This window comes from Sus scrofa, chromosome 14, assembly GCF_054392235.1.
Source record: "Sus scrofa isolate SSC_HxYL_T2T_F1_AM1 chromosome 14, Sscrofa_HxYL_maternal_Yorkshire_Landrace_v2.0, whole genome shotgun sequence".
Lineage (NCBI taxonomy): Eukaryota > Metazoa > Chordata > Mammalia > Artiodactyla > Suidae > Sus > Sus scrofa.
The window spans coordinates 57,248,246-57,270,272 of record NC_139396.1 but is presented as its reverse complement, the minus strand read 5'-3'; the positions used below and the strand labels follow the sequence as shown (position 1 = coordinate 57,270,272).

The 22,027-nt window shown below is 44.7% G+C and overlaps 1 protein-coding gene across 5 annotated transcripts in view; it reads right to left on the bottom strand.

Moving 5' to 3' along the window:
• SPRING1 (SREBF pathway regulator in golgi 1) overlaps positions 1 to 22,027 on the bottom strand; it is a 356,205-nt gene that overhangs the window by 17,928 nt on the left and 316,250 nt on the right. For 4 of the 5 annotated variants that reach the window (XM_084994208.1, XM_013990354.3, XM_084994210.1 and 1 more), the window contains one exon: positions 260 to 1,645. The exons of the other annotated variant lie outside the window; for it this stretch is intronic. In XM_084994208.1, coding sequence (XP_084850334.1) covers positions 1,613 to 1,645 — 33 coding nt within the window. In that variant the 3' untranslated portion in view covers positions 260 to 1,612. Of the gene's footprint in view, positions 1 to 259; positions 1,646 to 22,027 lie in introns of those variants that run through there. 5 annotated transcript variants of the gene reach the window in all.

Genomic DNA, 22,027 nt, shown 5'->3' with positions numbered 1-22,027 from the left:
TGGCTTCACATCTCACTAATGTTAGACCCTTTGGCTTCCTATCTCTGAGCCTCAGTTTCTTCCTCTCTAAAAGGAGGTGGTTAATAACAGTCCCTTGCTCATGGGGCTGTTGGGAGAGTTGTGTGTAAAGCACTTAGCACAGCGCCTGGTATGTAGTAAGTGCTGAATAAGTAGAAGCTATTATTAATGGCAATCTATTTGGTTTCAAAAGAGGTATGCTGCTTTCCTTAAAGCCCAAAATGGAAGTCCATTCATTTACTTGTTCTCTCATTCATTTATTCAGGCAATCAGTAAACATTTAAGGGGGTCTACTATGTGCTGGTCATTTTGCTGGAGATAATGATGATAATAGAAGCTATCACTTGCTTGGAGCAGACTATGTGTTAGGCTCTGTTGCAAGCCCTGCCTATGTATTAACTTACACAATCTTCACCGGCACACTGTGGGGTAGGTACAATTTCCCCAGCTATATGAAAGCAGAGCATTCCTGTGACAACTTTGTAAACCAAAATGGCTTAAATTGAAGAACAATTACCTTAGGACCCATCTTGCCAATGGATGTACAAAATAAACTGAGATAAAGCACAGGTGCTCATACAGTTCAAAGCTGTGGTGGCTGGATGCTGAGATGCTGAGTGTGGTTCCCGGGGAAGGAGATTGGCAGTGCCCATCTTGCTGCTTGGGGCATGTGTTGACTCTATAAACCACAGGGCAGCAAAACAAACACTGGACACTATTTTGGCTTTTAGTCTTTTTTCCATAAAAGTGAAAATCCTCTTCAGGTTTCTTCCAGTGAGCAAAAAGGTACTGATGTAGGTCTTTTGTAGAAGAGAGGTGGTATAAAGCGAACTTCTGATAAGTGGGGGATACTTGTTTGGGCCAAGATTGCACATCCAGTAATATTAGGAGCTGAAATTTGAACTGAGTCCTGCCTGCCTCTCAAATCTACATCTTAAACACCCTGCTAGCTCTAAACTAACAAATATTAACACAGGATGCCTGCCCCACCTCCCCAGAGCAGGTCTGTCCACTAGAACTTTCTGCAATGATAGAAATATTTCCTATCTATGCTGTCCGATATAGTGGCTAATGAGGTAACTAGTGACACAGAGGAACTGGATTATAAACTTTTAAAAAATTTGCATAATATAAATGTAGACTTAAATAGCCACACTTGGCTGGCAGCTATCATGTCAACTATTGTGGCTCTAGGAATTCAGAGTTTAGGTGAAGAAATTTCCGTTAATCAAAGCGGAAGGGTTTTGCGTGGCTCTGACCAAGTTCCAAGGGCACAGAGAAGAGAAGACAGCTTTGGTTGGGGTGTGGCTTGGGGCAAGGTCACAGGAGGCTTCCCAGAGAAAGTCATCTCTGAGCCAAGTCTTGAGGAAGGAGGAGTTAGCAGAAGGGGAGGCATTCTTGAATATACCCAGATATGCTGGATTTCACAACAGGCACTGTGCTCAGTCAGTACTTTGGTGGAGATTGAAATCTGTAATAAAGACCCAGGGTCTCTGAGCTACAAGATAACCAGAGTTCACCCCTGATTCAGGAATATCTTCGTTTCCCCCCCCCCGCCCCCCGCAGTTTACAGGTATCAGCTTGTGTTTGGCTTCTAATCATCACCTCTCTGAGGACTTGAAAACACCTGGAAAACAAATTTGAAAAATTCACTGGCTTATCAGAATATTTTGTCAATATTGCTTGAAACTAAGGGTCCAAGAATCACCAGCTGGCTCAAAGACAGACAAAAGAGTAGTAATAATAATAAAGATAATGATGATAATAATGAAAAACAGTTACCACTTATTAAGACACTTTGTGCCAGACCCAATGTTAAGTGCTTCTGTGTATTGATCGTCTCATGCAATCTTACAATCCATTCTCTACATGGCAGCAAAGTGGCCTTTTTAAGACATAAACTCTAAATCAGATCATGCTAGTCTGTGGCTAAAAACCCTTAAGTGGCTTCTCATTGTATTTAGAATGAAATCAAAGTTTCTTGCCCTGGCCTGCCAAGCTTGCCCCTTGCCTACCTCTCCCCATCTGCTCCCACTCTCTACCTACTCACTAAGCTCCAGACACATAAGAACTGCTCTCTGATATAAAATGTCAAGCTATTGTCTGTCCCAGGACCTTTGCTCCTGCTGCTCCCCCAATAATCAGCTCATCTCCCTGCTACTAGAATGAATGTGCTGCAGGACAGGGACCTTGTTTCTTTGATCACTGTTGCATCTTTAGCCCTTACGACAGTAAGTACTCAAGAAAAATATGTCATTGAGAGAATTTCAACCTTATGTACTAGACATTATTATTCTCATGTAACAGAGGAAAAATCGAAGGTCAGAGTGGTTTCTTTTGCTCAAAGCCATACAGCTTGAGTTTCCAACTACGTAGCTGGAGGATTCTGTCCATTTTCTCCTTGGCAGCCAGCTGTGCTGAGACTGCACGGCTACCTCTGGAGGACAAGCATCCTTCAAGACTCGGTTTTCATCCTTTCACTCTGCAAATGGCCCTGGTTTGCCTCACTTCATCCTTTACTGCCAGGATCTGTCTATATAATAAGAAACCGTAACCTGCAAAACTACCCAGTCTTCCTCTGGCTTTTACTTTATGCTTTGCTTTGATCATAAAAATGAGTATTGTAGACAGACTGGAAAGCATAGAAAAATATATACAGAAACTGGGGGGATGAACCACTCACGACTTCACTACCCTGAGGCAAATCAGTTAACGCTTTTGTTTCTTGACTGCCAATCTTTTCTATGGTTTTTATATCAGAGCTGTGCCCATCTCTGTATGTAATTTTGTGTCCTGCTTTTATCCCTAGCGCTGTATCTTCAGAGTGTTCTTAAGGCATTAAACATTTTTTATAAGCATTAAAGCTAAAGGTTGCATAATATTCCTTTCACTTGGATACACCTAGTTTACTCAACCAAATTTCTTCTTTCAGAGGGGATTCCCTGTTCTCATCTTGTAAATCAGTAAGCCAAAAAGAGGGCTTACATGTAAGGAGACACATATTATAATTATGACTTAAATATAAAGAGATGTTTGGACAATTATATTTTCTTTTTGAGATCAGAAAAGGGCATGTTTGTATTCCATCAGAATAATTATTGCTATTATTTTATCATTTCCTGAGATTTCATGGCATATGAAACTTGTGGATATTCCAGAGAAAATCCTGAATTATACTTAAAATTTTTCACTGAAAGCATACATTTTAGGGCTGTGTTGACTGCCAGCAAAATTCTCATGGCTGCCTTGTCACCTGTACCTTCTCAGCCACCAACACCCTGCCCCCCCATGATGCAGCAGCTGCCATGACAACCAGAAGGTAGGGTGACAAGGGCTGGGAACCTAGAGGCCAGAAACCAAGGATCAAGGTGCAGCTTCAGGGCCTAATCACATGCCCTTGGACATGTCACTTCTTTTTCCTGAGGAATGAGGATGATAGTCTCTGTCTCAGAGAACTGTGAAGGTCAAATGAGGGATCAGACGGGGAGGGTGTGTAGTAAACTCAAAAGAGCCATAAAGTTGTTTGGAATTCTTATGATCCAATGAGTTATGAGCACAGTGGCTATTTAAAAAGACTAAAGGTCAGCAGAGCCAATGTTCTCCAACCCAAATCTTTAAAAGGCTGGCTCTTGTTATAAGATGATATATATAAACCAGATTAGTGGGCCCTTGGCTTGTGATAAATTCATGGGGATTTGAAAGAGTGGGTGTGATAGTAGCTGCCTACCCAGTATCATTGGCTTACTTTGCTCTGTTCTAACAAAAGCTCTGTTTGGGTCAGGCATTTGATGACTCTCCATTCAGCATGAGACACAGGACAAACTGGCTCCACCCCCAGCTACAGGGTTGGGCCTGATTGGTCAAAGAATAATCCCTCCTCTTGTCAGTGATTGGCTCCGCCATGTGATCCCGCTTTGGCCAAGGAGATAGTAGGCACATGCGAGACACACTAAGAAAGGTCTTTGTGCTCCCAGCAAAGTATCAGGAAAGGAGAGTTTTTCTTTTCCCTTTGGATGCCCCATCTTTAATTCTGGCTGCCATCTTGCTATCAGATGGGGAGGAAGCCAAGAGGGAAAGGGGAAGACTCGGGAGAGGATCCTGGCTGGTGGTAATAATAACAGCAATAACTGCAGCAAACACTTATTGAGCATTTAGAACTTAACAGGTACTGTTCTAACTGTATTACAGGCTTTAGCTGGGGGTGTAGGGGGTGGACCCACCTATTCTGGCAGTCTGTGAACTAAAAATGATTTTTTTTTAATGTTTTTAATGGTTGAAGAAAAATCAAAAAACGATATTTCACAGCACATACAAATTATACAAAATTCAGCTCTCAGTGGCCATAAATAAAATTTCATTGGAATACAGCCATGCCCACTCATTTATCTGTTGTCTATGGCTGCTTTCATGCTATGACAGCAGAGTTGAGTGGTTGAACAGAAACTACCAACTACCTTGCCAAGAGCAAAGCCTAAAATATTTACTACCTGGACCTTTATAAAGTTTGCCCACCCTTGCTTTAGCACACACAACAGTCCTATGAGTTGGTGTACTATTACTATCCTGTTTTTCACAGATGAGAAAACTGAAGCTCAGAGAGGTTAAGTGATTTGTCCAAGGTCACCCAGCTATTAAGAAATTCACTACCCAACAGTCTGCTCCAGAGCCAGTGTTCTTAACCAGTTTGGGACGGAACCTGGATTCCCAATGACAGTGTTGAGAATCTGAGTCAAACAACCTCAAACCTGCCTCCCCTGGGGATTTCCGGGTTGAAGAGGTAAATGACATGACCACATTAGCAAAGCCAGTTTGAGACCATGTTTCTGTTCTTTGCAGTTGACAGCATCTCAGCTCATGCTGTGAGACAGCACCTTAAAGAAGTAAGAGAAGAAAGGAAAGGCAAGCTATCACCTTCTTGGACCAACTGCTTTCTTTCCTCAGTCAAAAGAATAAAAGCTTTCTTCAGACACTTCAAGTCTCTACAAGTTCTTCCCTCTAAAAGGGATTATGAAGGAAATCCTATTTTAGAATTGCTGCTGCTGTTGGCAATCTGCAGTATTAGCCTGATGAGGAATTATACTCACTAATAAAATATCTCGAGTTGGGTTGAGTCTAATTGTTGCAAGTGCTGGTTGTAATAGCCTGTCGCGGGGACTTCTGTGCGGGAGCATCCCTCGCTTGGCTACAGCCCATGTGGAAAATCAATTTCCTCTAAATGTTTGAAGAATGGCACAGAAGGACCTGATTTCTTTTCCCTCTGCTGGAGTCAATCTGGAGACGGTGAGCCTCTAAAATGAATGAAAATAGCTATGGTTGCAAGAAGCAGGGTAGAACGCCACGCTAAGCCAAGCCTGATCTAAGTTCTAACCTTTTTGTCCTAGGCCGCAGATTACAAACATTTATGTCCCAAGTTGACATGCTCTTGAAAAGTCATGGAACAGAAAGGACTTGACCTCCACCAAGCAATTTCCCTTCTAGGACTCTCTCCCACTGAAAACCCCTAAGGAGTAGGCAAGACTCTACAGACAGGGTGTTCCTCACAACCTGGTTTGTGAAGTGGAAAGTTGGAGGTAAGATACTTTCTGACAAGAGGAGACTGGTTAAATAAAGGGTGGTATTTCTAGGCTCTGTAGCCATTAAGAAGAAACAGATAGATCTGTATGTATTTCATATGGAAAGAGTTTTGTGATATGGTATTGAGTGAAAGAAAAAAAAGCAAGTTGAGACCAATATGTATAGTATAAGGTTGTTTCTGTTTAAACAAAACTATTCAACAATGATGTACACACTTATATGTAGATGCTTGTACATGAGTAGAGAAAGGTCAGAAAGGATATACACTAGGTTGTAGAGGGTGGTGGTTAAACCCACAAGTGGGAATAGCGCAGAAGAGAGGGGAAACTGCCCTTTGATATTATTTAGATTTTTTTACAACAAGGGTATATGACTTGGTAAAACAAGGGTAAGGATAAAGGAAATAAAGAACTGGCTTTCCGGCATGTCTGAATAGCACTATACTCAACACCATTTCTGAGGGTAAGAGAATGAGGTCTCAATTCCACGGTGCTCACCATCCACCCAACCCATGAATGCAAATCTGTTACCCAGCCTTAGTCTACGGTTGTCACAGAGAAACGTCAACCTCAGCTATCTGCCACCAAATCGGAACCAAACCAAAATGTCCTGCTAAAACTTAAAGATTACCTAAACAAATTGTGGCAAAAAAAAAATGTATATATATATATATATATATATATATATAAAACATGAAATGTACCATTTTAACCATTTTCAAGTATACAATTCAGTGGCATTGGGAACATTCATGGTATCAAATGACCATCAACACTGTGTGCTTCCAAAACTTTTTGATCACTCCAAAAGGACACCTCATACCCGTTAGCAGTCACTATACTTTCCCCTTTCCCCAGCCCCTGTTAAAGTACTAATCTCCTTTCTGTCACTATGGATTTGCTTATTCTAGACCTTTTTTGTTTGGTCTTTTTAGGGCCACACCCACGGCATATAGAAGCTCCCAGGCTAGGGGTCGAATCGGAGCTACAGCTGCTGGCCTACACCGCAGCCACAGCAATGCCAGATCCGAGCCCCATCTGCGACCTACACCACAGCTCATGGCAAAGCCAGATCCTTAACCCACTGAGTGAGGCCAGGGATCGAACCCGCAACCCCATGCTTCCTAGTTGGATTCGTTTCTGCTGCGCCACAACAGGAACTCCTATTTTAGACATTTTTACACAAATGGAATCATACTAAATGCAGCCTTTTGTGTCGGGCTTCTTTCACTTAACATCATGTTTTCAAGGTTCATCATGTTGTAGCAAATGTCAGCACTCATTCCTTTTTTTTTTTCTTTCTCTCACCTTTTTGCCTTTTTGTCTTTTCTAGGGGCGCACCTGTGGCTTATGGAGGTTCCCAGGCTAGGGTCTAATTAGAACTGTAGTCACCGGCTTATGCCAGAGCTACAGCAACGCCAGATCCGAGCCGCACGTGAGACCTACACCACAGCTCATGGCAACGCCAGATCCTTAACCCACTGAGCGAGGCCAGAGGTTGAACCTGCAACCTCATAGTTCCTAGTCGGATTCGTTAACCACTGAGCCATGATGGGAACTCCTTCATTCCTTTTTATGGGTAATATTCCGTTGCATGGATGGACCATAATTTATGTATTCATCAGTTGATCAACATTTTGGATGTTTTTATCTTTTTAATGTTATGAATAACACTGGTGTGAACATTCCTAAGTACATTTTTTTTTTTTTTTGGCTGTGCCCACAGCATGCAGAAGTTTCCAGGCCAAGTACTGAACCTGAGTCACAACAGTGACTTGAGCTGCTACAGTGGCAACACTGGATCCTCAACCCACTGAGCCACCAGGGAACTCCCCTAAACACATTTTGTTGAGCATTTGTTTTCAGTTCTTGTGGGTACATATATTGGAATGGAATTGTGGGGTGATATGGTAATTCTATGTTTATCCTGATAAAATTTTGCTTTTAAAATCTCAGAAGGCTGGTCTCCTGACCATAGAGGAAAAACTTCCCCTAAGTTTCTCTATGTCCCCAAGTCTAGGCAGTTAAGTACAGAGATGAAGATAATTACTACGTAATTACCTTATCTATGCTTAAAAAACCATCTGCTAAGATCCCAATTCTAAGATATTCCAAATACTGCTATCAGATGAGCAATTGGGAAACTATTATTCAAAGTACATTAATCAAGTGATTAATCCAGGATTTCTCATGTAAGTTTCACATTCTGTTGCACTCGTGCAAATTCAACAGTTCTGACTATTACCAAGCACAATGGCACTAACCTTGAATTGTCCAGGTGCCAGATCAGATCTTCCAGGTGAGTAGGGTCTTGAAATGGGCTTTTGCTGAAGAGTGACTTGCAATAATCAGCCTGTTTTAAGGTGGGCTTAACTGGGCATCAGTAAAACAGTAGGTAAGTTACTTTGGGAGAGTCGGACCTGGGTTGAAGTCTCAACTCTGTCATTAAATAACTTACCTTGGGAAAGTCACTTAACCCTTCTGAGTCCCCCAGTTTCTTCCTCTGTAATATGGGACTAATTATAGGACATACTTCATGGCTCATTTATTCAACAAATATTTATTATACACTTCCTGTGTGTGCAACACATACTGTTTACCAGCACAGACTAAAACAGACAGGAGTCTTTGGCCTTGTGGGCAGAGACAAGAAATTAACATAATAGTAAGTATGAGGTCCTTAGATGGTGACACAATCTATGAGGAAAAAAAGGGACAGGAGGGTGGAGGGAAAGTCTGCATTTTAAATGGTGTGATCAGTATAAGTCCCATTCAGAAGGGAACATTTGAACAGAGGCTTGAAGGAAGGAAGAGGGTAAGTCATGTGGATACCAGGGAGGAAGAGGAAGGGGTAGTGCAAAGGCCCTGAGGCAGGGGTGTCTCCTTCGGGGAAAGCTAAGGAGACAGGTGTGCCTGGTCTGGCGTGCGTATGAGGGAGGACAGAAGAGCTAGTTTCGTGGACCACAGTAAGTATTTTGGATTTTACTCTGAGAAAGAGAAGGAGCCCTTGTAGGTTTCTAACCTGAACTGATTTATATCTCAAAAGCATCATTGAATCTGCTGTGTTCAAAGTAGACCACAGACAGACAAGGGCAGCAGCGGGCAGACCAGTTAGGTGCATACTGCAGTCACCCAGGTGAGAGAATATGGGAGCTTGGACCAACGTGGGGACTTGGAGATGGTGAGAAAGGGCTGGGTTCTGAATCCATTCTTTTTTTTTTTCTTTTTCTTTTTTTTTTCGCCTTTTCTAGGGCTGCTCCCGTGGCATATGGAGGTTCCCAGACTAGGGGTCTAATTGGAGCTGTAGCTGCCGGCCTACACCAGAGCCATAGCATCGCAGGATCCGAGCTGCACCTGCAACCTACACCACAGCTCACGGCAATGCCAGATCCTTAACCCACTGAGCAAGGCCAGGGATCGAACTCACAACCTCATGGTTCCTAGTCGGATTCGTTAACCACCGAGCCACGACGGGAATTCCCTCTGAATCCATTCTGAAGGCAGAGGCAATGCAAATTCCTACTGGGAGGATTAAATAAGATTATGCAGGCAGGAGTTCCCACTGTGGTGCAAGGGGATGGGTGGCATCTTGGGAACCACTGGGATGTGGGTTCGAGCTCCAGACTGGCACAGTGGGTTAGGGATCCGGTGTTGCTGCAGCTGTAGTTTAGGTCGAGACGTGGCTCCGGTCTGATCCCTGGCCTGGCAACTCCATATGCTGTGGGGCAGGCAAAACTGACCGCCCCCCCCCACACCCCCCAAAAAGATAATGCAGGCAAAGCTCGTCTCACAGAGCCTGCATGCAGTTAGCACAAAACAGAAGGAGCCACCGTTACTATCAACGTGGGTTCCCCTAGAGGGGCAAATCAGGAGCTACAAAGAAGGTGATCCAGAGAGAGCAGAGTCCATTTTCCGTGTGATTCGCAGTGAGTTATAAGGCTTTGACACAATGAAGACAAGGGCTTCTGCACCTTCAGAGAACTGGGAAGCCCAAAGCAGTAAAACTGCATGATTTAGGCCAAAATAGAGATTTTGGGGTCAAGCTTTCCAGGTAATTGTGAAAGCTTCCTTCTCACAGTGTATGGAAGACAACATCAATCAGGGAAAATATTTGTTTCCAGATTCCCTGACTTTAGAAATATTTACTGGCCATATCATTGCAACCCAGGTATTTATTTTTGGGTTTTCGATTGATGCCCAACTCCAGAATTACTTTCGGGAAGAAGAATTAATCACCAAGAGACAACTGGATTCCTTTCAACTCACCTTCTCTTTGCTCCAGATTCCAGAGACAAGAGGTTGTTTCTGAGGCTGATCGAGATGGATTTTTCCAAGGGGGATGCCAATATCACTCTTTGAGCCTCTGGTAATTATGCCTCCTGGAAGTCCTCTGCCAACCTCCTCCCATCAGACATCTGGCCCCAGCAGGGAGAAACGGGGACCAAGGCTCTTATTTTGATTTTGATGTCGGCAAAGGAAGGCTGACTAAATTCATCATGAATGCAAGTAAAAATCCACCAAACCGTATCTCTCTTTTTTGCATCTCTTGAATTTCTAGAGCTGACAAAAGTCTCGCTTCCCTTTTTTTTCTCTTTTTTTTTTTCATTTTGCTCTGGATTAGGTGTGATTTTTTTAAACAGTTAATTAGAAGATAATAATGTGAGTGAGCTTATTGTTAATTATTTGTATCTGTACTTAATACTTATAAGTGTGCTCAGTTCTTGCGAGCTACTGTTTGGCTTGTCAAATGTGTTCGTCATTATAATTAACTGAGCCCATGTACATTTACTGGTGCTGCGAGTAGAGTTATGGGAACAGCAGCAGATATGAAATGTCTCCACCAACCTGCACTTGTCCCTAGAATGAGAACTTTGGGGGAATCAGATCCTCTGGTGACATTCATTCTTTACCTGTCTGGCTTATTTCCTCACTCCTCCTGAGATGGTCTTCTCTGTGACTTCCACATCCTCTCTCTAGTGGCTTCCTATTAATTTCATTTGTACCACCAGGCCCAGCTGCATTGTCTGTGGAGTTTGGTGCAAAATAAAAACATGGATCCCCTTGGTCAAGAATTACGAGGAATTTCAAGATGGCAACAGCAGAGCATTAAACTCCATGTGGGGCTCTGGGGACTGTATAGGTTGCACCCACATGAAGCCAGCACTGCAGACCCTGATTGCCTTTGCCTTTGCCTTTGCCTTTTGGGAAAGTACCCTATCCCTCTTCTCTACAGCTGGAACAGTGCCCAGCACCCCAGACGGGCCCAAGAAATGAGCAAAAGTGTTTTCCAAATGCAAGCTTGAAAAATGCAGAGGGTAATCATGGACTTCCCTTGTCCTCCTGTGGGAGAACTTCCTGGAGGAATAGAAATGTTCTCTATCGATGCAGGGGTGGTGGCCACAGGGTAAACCCTGGTCAAACACATCAGACTTTAGGGGACTGGGACTGCGTTACACTATGTATCATTACACTTCAAGTAAGAAATAGCATACCCGGGGTTTTCCCGGTGGCCCAGCAGTTAAGGATCCAGCCTTGTCATAGCTGTGGCTTGGGTTTGAACCCTGGCCCAGGAACTTCCACATGCCACAGGTGCAGCCAAAAAAATAAATAAAAGAAAGAAAGAAAGAAAGAAAGAAAGAAAGAAAGAAAGAAAGAAAGAAAGAGGATACCTTAAAAAACCCCAATGGCTCCATATTACTTCAAGGTAAAGTCTATTTTTGTCACATGTCCCACAGTGGCCTTCCCTGGGGGGCCATTCGTCGTTTTCCAGCATTACTTCCAGCTCTTCTACCAATCCATTTTCTAGGCATGCTGGGTGCCAGCACGCCCACCTCTGTGCCTTCTTACTCCTGGTGGCCCAGAAGTGAAAAATCTAATACTAACCACCAGTAGACACTGACATTGGCACCAGTGGAAAGGACTGAGGAGCTGGAGTGGAGCCCAGAACTTCCAGCTGGACCGGGTATTAACCCCTTCATTTCTGCATTGGCAAGTAGAGTCCCAGGGGATTGGGGGGGGGCATTTGGTGGGCTGAGGGCACTGGCTATTTACCAATGGCTATTTACCAAAAAATCGGCTATTTACCAATCAAAGATGTTACCTGACACAACCAGTTTGGCACGTACCTCCTGAACTTCGACTCACTGCCTACTATTTGAGCCAGCCTCTCTTCTGGCTGACACCTTTCTCCTTCTATAACTCTATAATAGCATTTACCATACTGTCCTAAGTGAATTGACATCTTTCTCCATCTCTTTAAGGCTGAGACTGCATCTCCCTATTCCCAAAGTCTAGCAAGGTGCCTGACACACACAGACTTGGGCACAGACAGGAGTGAAGGGGTTTTCTTGTTGGCTTTTCTGGCACGTGGGGAAGACACAGCTATACGTGTGTGGATGGATGAATGAATGTGTGAATGAATGAATGAGTGAGCTCATCTTTACCTTATCTATATTTCCTTTAATCGAGGCAATGCAGTTTGGAAAGAGGGTATCACAGCAGCGAAGATCTCAGACTCAGGACCTCTGGAGAGGTCCTACACTTGCTGATTGGCATGCCTGGGCAAGCAACTGGACCTCCAGGAGCATTACATCAGGTCAGCATTGATCTGGCTTCACAGGGTTGTTGAGAAGCTCAAATGAGACAATACCTGCAAAGCACTTAGCCATCAGCAGCTCTGAATGAAAAGGAAGTTGGATCTTGGAGTTCCTGTTGTGGTGCAGGAATCTGACTAGGAACCATGAGGTTGCAGGTTCCATCCCTGGCTTTGCTCAGTGGGTTAAACATCCCGTGTAGATGGTGTTGCTGTGGCTGTGGCTGTGGCTGGCAGCTGTAGCTCCAGTTAGACACCTAGCCTGGGAAGCTCCATAATCCACCAGTGCAGACCTAAAAAGACAAAAAAAAAAAAAGGAGTTGGATCTTGTTCACCAGGGAGGTAGAATCAGTAGATGTGGTCACTGGACAATAGGAAAAAAAAAGTCATCTGCCATTTGCAACCATCCTCAAATAAACAGCTCTGATTTTGCCTTCCGTGATCCACCCAGTCTCCTGGGTTAGACGATTGTGCAACAAAAGTGAAAATTTCTCTGCAATAAGAATATAACTATTGGCAGATGTCACTGAACCGAAATCTGGAAGATGATAAAAATGGGCATTTTCTCATTGGCCTCCAGTGTCCTGTTTCTCTGTAGGAAGACTCCAATTTCAGCCAAGAGAGTAGTCTTCAATCATGGAAATCAAGAGAGAAACCAACCCGTTGATTGCTTTCCCAATCAGAATCCTTGTTTTCAGTCTTTCTGGATATTCTGCCCAAGAATAATTCTTGGCTAAACATGGCATAGATCGTCCCATTGCCCCATACTTCTACCTCCTTCCAAACCACCGTCTCCCAACCAAGTTTTGAATTTCCAAGAAAAGGCAGTTTTCCATTCTGCCTAAGAACTCAGACTCCAAAGTCAGACAGAATGGAGCTCCAGTCCTACCCTTACCAGTTTCTGGCTGTGAGATCTTGGACAAGCTCTTAACTTTTCATAATTTTATTTTCCTGCTCCATCCAACAAGGAAAGAACAGTATCTATATGGCAGGGTTTCTGTGAGGACTAAATGACACTAAGTGGCAGAGCTTGGTGAGATGGCATTAAATGTAGGCTGTTATGATCCTCATTGTTTTCAAAAAAGGATATGGGGTGGTAAAAAGATTTTTAAATTTTATAATAAACCCTGCAGAGTTGCAAAATCAGAAAGACCCTTGTTGAATAAATCATCTCATCATGTCCCCAAGTCGCAGGCTGACAAATGCCACCTCCTAAGGTTCAGAATCAAAGCCCTGGAACCTGGGAAGGTGATCTTATTGAAAAAAGGACCTTTGCAGATGTAACTTAAGTTAAGGACCTTGGGATAAGAAGAGTCCCTAGGAGTTCCCGTCGCGGCTCAGTGGTTAACGAAGCCGACTAGGAACCATGGGATTGGGGGTTCGATCCCTGGCCTTGCTCAGTGGGTTAAAGATCTGGAGTTGCTGTGAGCTGTGGTGTGGGTTGCAGATGCGGCTTGGATCCCGAGTTGCTGTGGCTGTGGTGTAGGCTGGTGGCTGCAGCTCCAATTAGACCCCTAGCCTGGGAACCTCCATATGCCACAGGAGAGGCCGAAAGAAATAGCAAAAAGACAAACAAACAAACAAAAAACCAGAAGAGTTCCTAAGTGCAATACAAGTGTCCTTAGAAGAGAAGAGAAGGGGAGGGTCTCACACATGAAAAGCCCATGGGAAGACAGAGGCAGAGGCTGGAGCGATGTGACCACAAGACAAGGAAAGCCAGCAACCACCAGAAGCTGCAAGAGGCCAGGAAGGATCCTCCCCTAGAATCTTCAAAAAAAGCCTGGCCCTGCCAACACCTTCATTTCTGGCTTCCAGAACCAAGAGAAAATACCTTTCTGTTTTTTATGCACCCAGTCTGCAATCATTTGTTGCAGGCACCCCAGAAGACTAATATATCCTGTGGCATCTTTTTTTTTTTTTTTTTTTCCCTGTCTTTTGTCTCTTTAGGGCCGCACCCGTGGCATACGGAGGTTTCCAGGCTAGGGGTCTAATTGGAGCTGTAGCTGCTGGCCTACACCACAGCTCACGGCAATGCCAGATCCTTAACCCACTGAGCGAGGCCAGGGATCGAACCCACAACCTCATGGTTCCTAGTCAGATCATTTCCACCATGCCACAATGGGAACTCCCCTATGGCATCTTTAATGGGGAGTGCAATTCCTTGCCTCACCGGGGAATTCTGAGAATGAAGGAGGCGAATCTGTGGAGGTTTCTGGCCTTGAGCTGTTTGGGGAGAAGCCAGCAAGGGCCCCTCATAGCCTGATCATTAAGAACAGACAGATTGGGGTTCAAATTCTTACTTCCGTTTTAACAGCTGTGCAATCTTGGACAGGGGACTCCACCTCTCTGAACTTCAGTTTCTTCATATATAAAGCAGGAGTAGTAATATTCCTACCTCGCGAGATAATGGGATGATTTGGAAAATACATCTGATGTGCCTGGTATGCAGAAAATGCTACAATGACTCTTTTGGGGAAATCCAACTGGCTTCTCACACAAGCTGAGAGGCTGATGTGGTCATGGAGGGACTGTGGCCGTGGGGAACCCACAAAGCTAAATGGCGTGAGTTGGGTTGAACTCGTGGCCATTCCTGGTTAGCATGGCTATTTTTCTCCTGAAGGAAAAGCCTGGCTGTCCTGGAGTGCCTTGTGAGATAGCCCACACTCAGGGATCCTGCTTTCTTGTTCCTGCTAAAATTGAAGGGGACAGAAAGCCTTAAAAGTCAACCCCATGCTCCCAAAGGGTTGCTCTGTGTCTGCCAGGAACCTTCTAAAGGCAGCGACTTCTAAACAAGCAATACTGACTCCAAGGCTGTTTCTGCCCCTGCTTCCCGAGTCTGTCTGGGCTCAGAAGACCCCGCCATCCATGACCCTCCTACTTACTGCCTAGAAGGGGCACATCCTTTCCACTCAGTTAAAAGGACATTTTTCCGGGAGTTCCCGTCGTGGCGCAGTGGTTAACGAATCCGACTAGGAACCATGAGGTTGCGGGTTCGGTCCCTGCCCTTGCTCAGTGGGTTAACGATCCTGCATTGCCGTGAGCTGTGGTGTAGGTTGCAGACACGGCTCGTATCCCGCGTTGCTGTGGCTCTGGCGTAGGTCAGTGGCTGCGGCTCTGATTCGACCCCTAGCCTGGGAACCTCCATGTGCCACAGGAGCGGCCCAAAGAAATAGCAAAAAGACAAAAAAAATAAAAATAAAAAAAAAATAAAAGGACATTTTTCCAATGAGAGCAGGTCATATTTCAGACTGCATTGCCAGGGTATCAGGAGCCAGTAAAAGGGGGCATTTAACACCGTATTTATTTTGACTGGCAAAACAGGTCATGGCTGTAAAAGAAACAGCTCTTGAGAATGAGGCAGCCTCGTCGACTCTGGGCTCACTCTTTCTACCCACACACACACTGTTTAAAGCATTCCAGAGCTGCTGCCAACTTTCCTGGCAGAGCTCTTATTTCTTTACATGTATGTTGCATTCCATCTGGTTAATGTGCTCTCTGTGCCATTCGTGGATTTTGGCAAGGCCTGGCAAGGTGGCCTGGCATGCTGAGGCTTGTTCTAAGCAAAGCAGGGCAGGAGGTAGAGGGAGGCTGGAGGCCAATGGAGGGGTCCCGTTTCCCCTTTGGCTCATGGGGGCCTGGAGTTGCAAACACTGAAGGGGAGTCACAGAGCAGTTTTCTTCCAGATGTGGCTGAGTCATGTGCGTGCCACTCCTGCTGTTCACCCTTTGAGGGGACTTGGGGGGGTGCACTTTTACAGTTTCTGATGCGTGGCCAGAAAAGTTAAAGCATTGAAGAAAGGTAACAGTGGGGAAATCAACTCATACTCATGAATCTGGGGTTTCCCTAGAAACCTTTAGAGGCGAAGGCCAGAAAACGCCAACACCTGGATCCGATAGGCCCAAGGCCTAAAGAAAACTGAACTCAATCTTTACATTATTCTCAAGAACCATTAAGTACTTGGTTGGAGAAGCTGAGGTGACGTGCTGTGATTTGGATCCTATTTCATCCACTTGGAAGACAGGAAAGCCAGGTTTACGCACCGCCAAAACATCTGGTGAAGTCAGTTAAAAAGAAAATGTACCACTCCGGTTGGGGGTAGGTGGGGGTGGGTGGAGGTGGGGATAAAACCCTTTAGAAACAGTTGTTGGGTTTTGGGTGACGAAAAGCATTCCATTGATTGACTCAAATGTTCACTTTTCCATTGATTCCTGTTGAGTCAAGAGCTTCGGGATGGGGAAACAACGAAGACTCTGGGCAATGAAAGAAAGATTATAGGGTTAAAAGACACAGAAAAGTTCTCACCTTTAGAAAGAGTGTGAGTGCACTTATTTTTTTTGAGTTCAGCCAAGAGTGTGAACAGAATCCCCCTGTTAAATGGAATTCCTGGGAGTTCCTACTGTGGTGGAATGGGAATGGCGTCGTTTCTGCAGTGACTCAGCCACTGCACTGGTGAGGGTTCGATCCCCAGCCCGTTGCAGTGCAGCTGCAGCTCAGATTGGATTCCCTGGTCTGGGAACTTCCTTATGCCGAGGGGCAGCCAAAAAAAAAAAAAAAAAAAAAAAGAAGAAGAAGGAAGAAATGGAATTCTTCACCTGAATCAGGAGGAGATGACATGGTACAGGAAAAAAATAAGATACGGGCTCCTAATAAGAAACAGCCACATGTGGAATAAAATTAGTGTGAGTTGTGTAATCCCAGTTGGCCAGTTGTAAGAACAGGGAGGAGAAAGGAGCATAGGGAACATGTTTCAGATGTGATTCAACAGGTCCTGGAGCCCGTCCTGACCCTCTGGGTTGGAATTTCTGACTCCCTTCTCTGCCTTGACTCAGAAAAGGAAACCGTATCCTGACCGCTCATTTCTTTTTATAGAATTAAACTTTCTTGCCAACTTCCTCCAGAGCACAAGATCATCTCTCGTAGTCTCTAAACAATACGCCAATCATCAGGTGGAAGCGAGGGGGAGCACTGACCTGTTCGCCCCAAACATCACCCAGGCCCCGAGCAGAAGATAAACGGGAACAGTTTGGCTTTCGTACCCGGCCTGGTAAATACAACATGTTCTCACAGGTTGGAAAACCGTCTGGCTCATCTTTGTACTTTCTCTTCTTTCTCTCACTTCTTCCGACTTGGATCTCATCATTCGGCTCTGACGTGGGCCAAGTTCACATTTGCCAGTTACCGAATGGATAATGGGTGGTTTGTAAGATTAGTAATAGGCTCGGGATGAGGAGTCAGGCAGCCAAGTGTATACTGTGTGCGTACTGAAATAATGTCTCTTGATCTTGACTTCCCACCCAGCCCTGATTGGCTGGCCACATGTTGATAGGAATCAAGGGGGATGGGAACAAAATGCCTTAGTTCCCATTCATTCGGTCGCCATATTTGCACCAGCCACAAAATCCCCACGATAGTTCCTTGCCCTGGAAAACCAGCTAGTGGGGGGTTGTTTCCTGGGAGTAAGGTACACTGGAGCTTGGAAGCCCAAAGGCACCATTAATAGAATGCAAAGAGTTTAGTAGTCCCTCATTAAAAATGGATTTTGTTTTCAATGCTTTGAGGACAGAACAGTGAAGTTGGAAACCGTGCTTGTAATTGGGAGCAGGTCTCCTGCCAGATTCTAACAGCTTCAAGGGATATCCAGTTTTAGGTTTACAGTACTACATTCTGGCTCATTGAAACTGCATCTAAACGTTGCCAGAATGTGTCATAAACTACAAAATCTGTACAGAAATATATCGACATAATGGCTCTGTAGCCTTAAGTCAGTGGGGTTGGGGAGCAGCGCTTGTCCCCAGCAGGGTTGTTCTTGCTCTGTCTCTTGGCAGACTTGGGGCACCTGGGACAATGATCATTCACGGGAGTCTGACCCTGGTCTGACCAGTTTGCTCAGCTGCTTAGAACGCCATGCTAAAGAACTCTGGACACAAAGCATCTTCTTTCAGATCCTCCACTGTCTAAGCTCCCTCCTGCCTCTGAGCCTTTGCTCATGCTATTCCCCCTGCCAGGAACCCTATTTTCCCAGCTTATTCCTAATCCAGCCCTCAGTTTACAGGCTGATTTTTCATGGAAGTCTTCCCTGACCCCTCAGACTGGGTTCCTTTGTTTGAATTCATTTGGGCTGCTGTAACAAAAATCCTATAGACTAAGTGGCTTAAACAACAAACACGTACTTCACACAGTTCTGGAGGCTGGGAGACCCAAGATCAAGGCAGAGTCAGTGTCTGGTGAGGGCTCACTTCGTGGTTCATAAATCGCCAACTTCTTGCTGTGTCCTCACCGGATGGAAGGGGTGAAGGAGCTCTCTGGGGTCTCTTTTATAAAGGGACTAACCCCATCTATAAGGACTCTGCCTTCCAATTGCCTCCTAAAGACCCTACCACCCAATACCTTCACATTGAGGGGTTAGGATTTCAGCATAAGAATTTGGGGGGGACGACACAAACATTCATTCAGTCCATGGCAACAGTACTTATCAAAACTGTCACTTAAAACTTCTATTTTCTGGGCGTTCCCATAGTAGCTCAGCAGAAATAAATCTGACTAGCATCCATGAAGACGCAGGTTTGATCCCTGGCCTTGCTCAGTGGGTTAAGGATCTGGCGTTGCTGTGAGCTGTGGTGTAGGTTGCAGATGCAGTTCAGATCCCGTGTTGCTGTTGCTATGGCTGTGGTGGAGGCCGGCAGCTGCAGCTCCGATTTGACCCCTAACCTGGGAACTTCCATATGCCACTGGTGCAGCCCTAAAAAAAAAAAAATAGAAAAAAAAAAAAATCCCAACTTCTATTTTCTATCTGATAGCAGTGTAACTTCTCAGACTATAATGTGCAGACAAATCACCTGAGATTGCGTTAGATGGCAGATTCTGATTCAGCTGATCTGGAGCAGGGCCTGAGAACCTGCATTTCTTTTTTTTTTTTGTCTTTTGTCTTTTGTTGTTGTTGTTGTTGTTGTTGTTGTTGCTATTTCTTGGGCCGCTCCCATGGCATATGGAGGTTCCCAGGCTAGGGGTCCAATCGGAGCTGTAGCCACCGGCCTGCGCCAGAGCCACAGCAACGCGGGATCCGAGCCACGTCTGCAACCTACACCACAGCTCACGGCAACGCCGGATCGTTAACCCACTGAGCAAGGGCAGGGACCGAACCCGAAACCTCGTGGTTCCTAGTCGGATTCGTTAACCACTGCGCCACGACGGGAACTCCAGAACCTGCATTTCTAACAAGCTCCCAGGTGATGCTGATGCTGCCTCTGAGCTACACCCTGAGTGCAATGGTACCAACCTCTCTCAATCACAGTTCCATGAGAAAAAAGCCTGACAGAACATGAGCTGTTCTACTATTTTCTTTCTTTCTTTCTTTCTTTCTTTCTTTCTTTCTTTTTTTTTTTTTTTTGTCTTTTTGCCTCTTGTAGGGCCGCACCCGCGGCATATGGAGATTCCCAGGCTAGGGGTCTAATCGGAGCTGTAGCCGCTGGCCTACACCACAGCCACAGCAATGCAAGACCCGAGCAACCTACATCACAGCTCATGGCAATGCTGGATCCTTAACCCACTGAGCAAGGCCAAGGATCGAACCTGCAACCTCATGGTTCCTAGTCAGATTGGTTAACCACTGAGCCATGACGGGAACTCCTGTTCTACTATTTTCTCAGTTCTCCTAAGGATGATGCTTAACTAGCTGTAAGATGTATAAAGAACCAGCAATAACTGCTAGCTGGTTCTTGACACATCTTGTCTGCCTTAAGGCAAAGTTTTTCAACCTCTATACTATTGACACTTGGGGTTAGATAATTCTTTGTGGTGATGTGCTGCCCTGTGTATTTGCAGGATGTTTAGCACAATCCCTGGCCTCTATCTGCTAGATGCTAGTAGCACCATCTCCCAACTATGGCATCCAAAAATGTCTCCAGACATTGCCAAAGTTCCCCTGGAAAACTGTATTGCCCCTATGAGAACTACCGACTTAGGATATTAGGGCATCATTTTCTGGCATGCCCAGCTGAGAAGACCAGGAAGTTGAAGAAAGCGTTTTGTTCATAACCATAGTCTAGTGCAGCTCTCTGTATATGGGAGACCCTCAATATGTGTTTGTTGATTGACTAACTGAATGAATGAATGAATGAAAATAAATGAATGAAAACGAACTTTCAAATCCTGCTTGGCTGCTGGGTGAACAGAACTGCCTTCACATAGCCTCTACCCTCCTCCACCCCCCACCCCCTCAAAAAACAATAAAACTTAGTGGGGCAGTTGTCATCCAAGGCACAATTTTATTTTTATTTTTTGTCTTTTTGCCATTTCTTGGGCCACTCCTAAGGCATATGGAGGTTCCCAGGCTAGGGGTTGAATCGGAGCTGTAGCCACAAGCCTGCGCCACAGCCACAGCAATGCAGAATCTGAGCCGCGTCTGCAACCCACACCACAGCTCATGGCAATGCTCGATCGTTAACCCACTGATCAAGGCCAGGGATCAAACCTGCAACCTCATGGTTCCTAGTCAGATTCGTTAACCACTGCGTCATGATGGGAACTCCACTATTTTTTATTTTAAATGTAACATTTTCCAAAGTAAATATCCTTTTGAAAAAAAAGAAGAAAGATTCTCGCTTGAGATCTTTTTAAAAACGTCTCCAGTGACTAAAATCCTCTTACAGAGTACCCAGAGAATTGAATTTGCTTAATGAAAAAAAAAAAAATGCTGTTTTTAGTCTCAGTTGTAGAAAATACTTGAAAATAATATCTTTTTTTTTTTTTTGCATCCAAATGGGCATATTATAAAATGGTAAAATTAATTTTGGTTCTAGTTTGTTTTTGAAATTCCACTTCAGACTTAGGCTTCCTGGATAAAGTCATATCAGGAACTCATTTGGAAAAAAAAAATTGCTGTAGTAATAACACCAGGAATTCAAACACACACACAAAACCCCAGTAACTTTAGAATTTTTTCAGGGGTGGGAAGGGATAATTTTTAAATGATTTCAAGAGGAAAATTGCAAATAAATACGAGTAAATCTGCACCTTGCTCAAAATCTAAGGACTGAGGTTCTAAAGAAGGTGGGAGTTCTTACTGTGGCACCATGCATTAAGGATCTAGCATTTCTACAGTTGTGGCATAGATTGTAGATGTGGCTTGGATTCAATCCCTGGCCCGGGAACTTCATACACCACAGGCTGAAAGAAAGCAAAGCTGACCTCTCCCTCTTCTCTTCCAAAGCTTTGGGCAAATGGGATTGAACCACTGAAGAGGTTTCTGGAAAAGGATATGGTGGTGGTGACATTTCAGTGTTCTAGGTACATCCTTCTTTACCTAGTAGAGGCAGAAAATCTTTTTTATCTTGCATACCTAATATGCAATCAACTGGTAGAGGCTGAATGCGTGGTTTTTGAAAAAGAGAGCTATGACTGATTGGTAATGTCTGTAAAGCAGAGGAGTAGAGAATGGTGGTGAACCAGCTGTGTATTTGCCATTCCTGGATGCTGGTGTGATCTTCTCTATCACAGGGGCCTTAGGCAAAAGGAGAATATCAAAGAGAAGGTATCTTGCACACACATGAGTGTAACATGTCTCACTGCATGTCACAGAGACACGCCAAGGAGACATTTCAATTCAAGAAAGCACCCAAGGAGTTCCTATTGTGGCTCAGCAGAAACGAACCCCACTAGTATCCATGAGGATGCAGGTTTGATCCCTGGCCTTGATCAGTGGGTTAGGGATCTGGCATTCCTGTGAGCTGTGGTGTGGGTTGGATGCAGCTTGGATCTGACGTGGCTTGGCTGTGGCTGTGGCTGTAGGCCACAGCTGCAGCTCTGATTCAATTCCCTAGCCTGGGAAATTCCATATGCCACACCT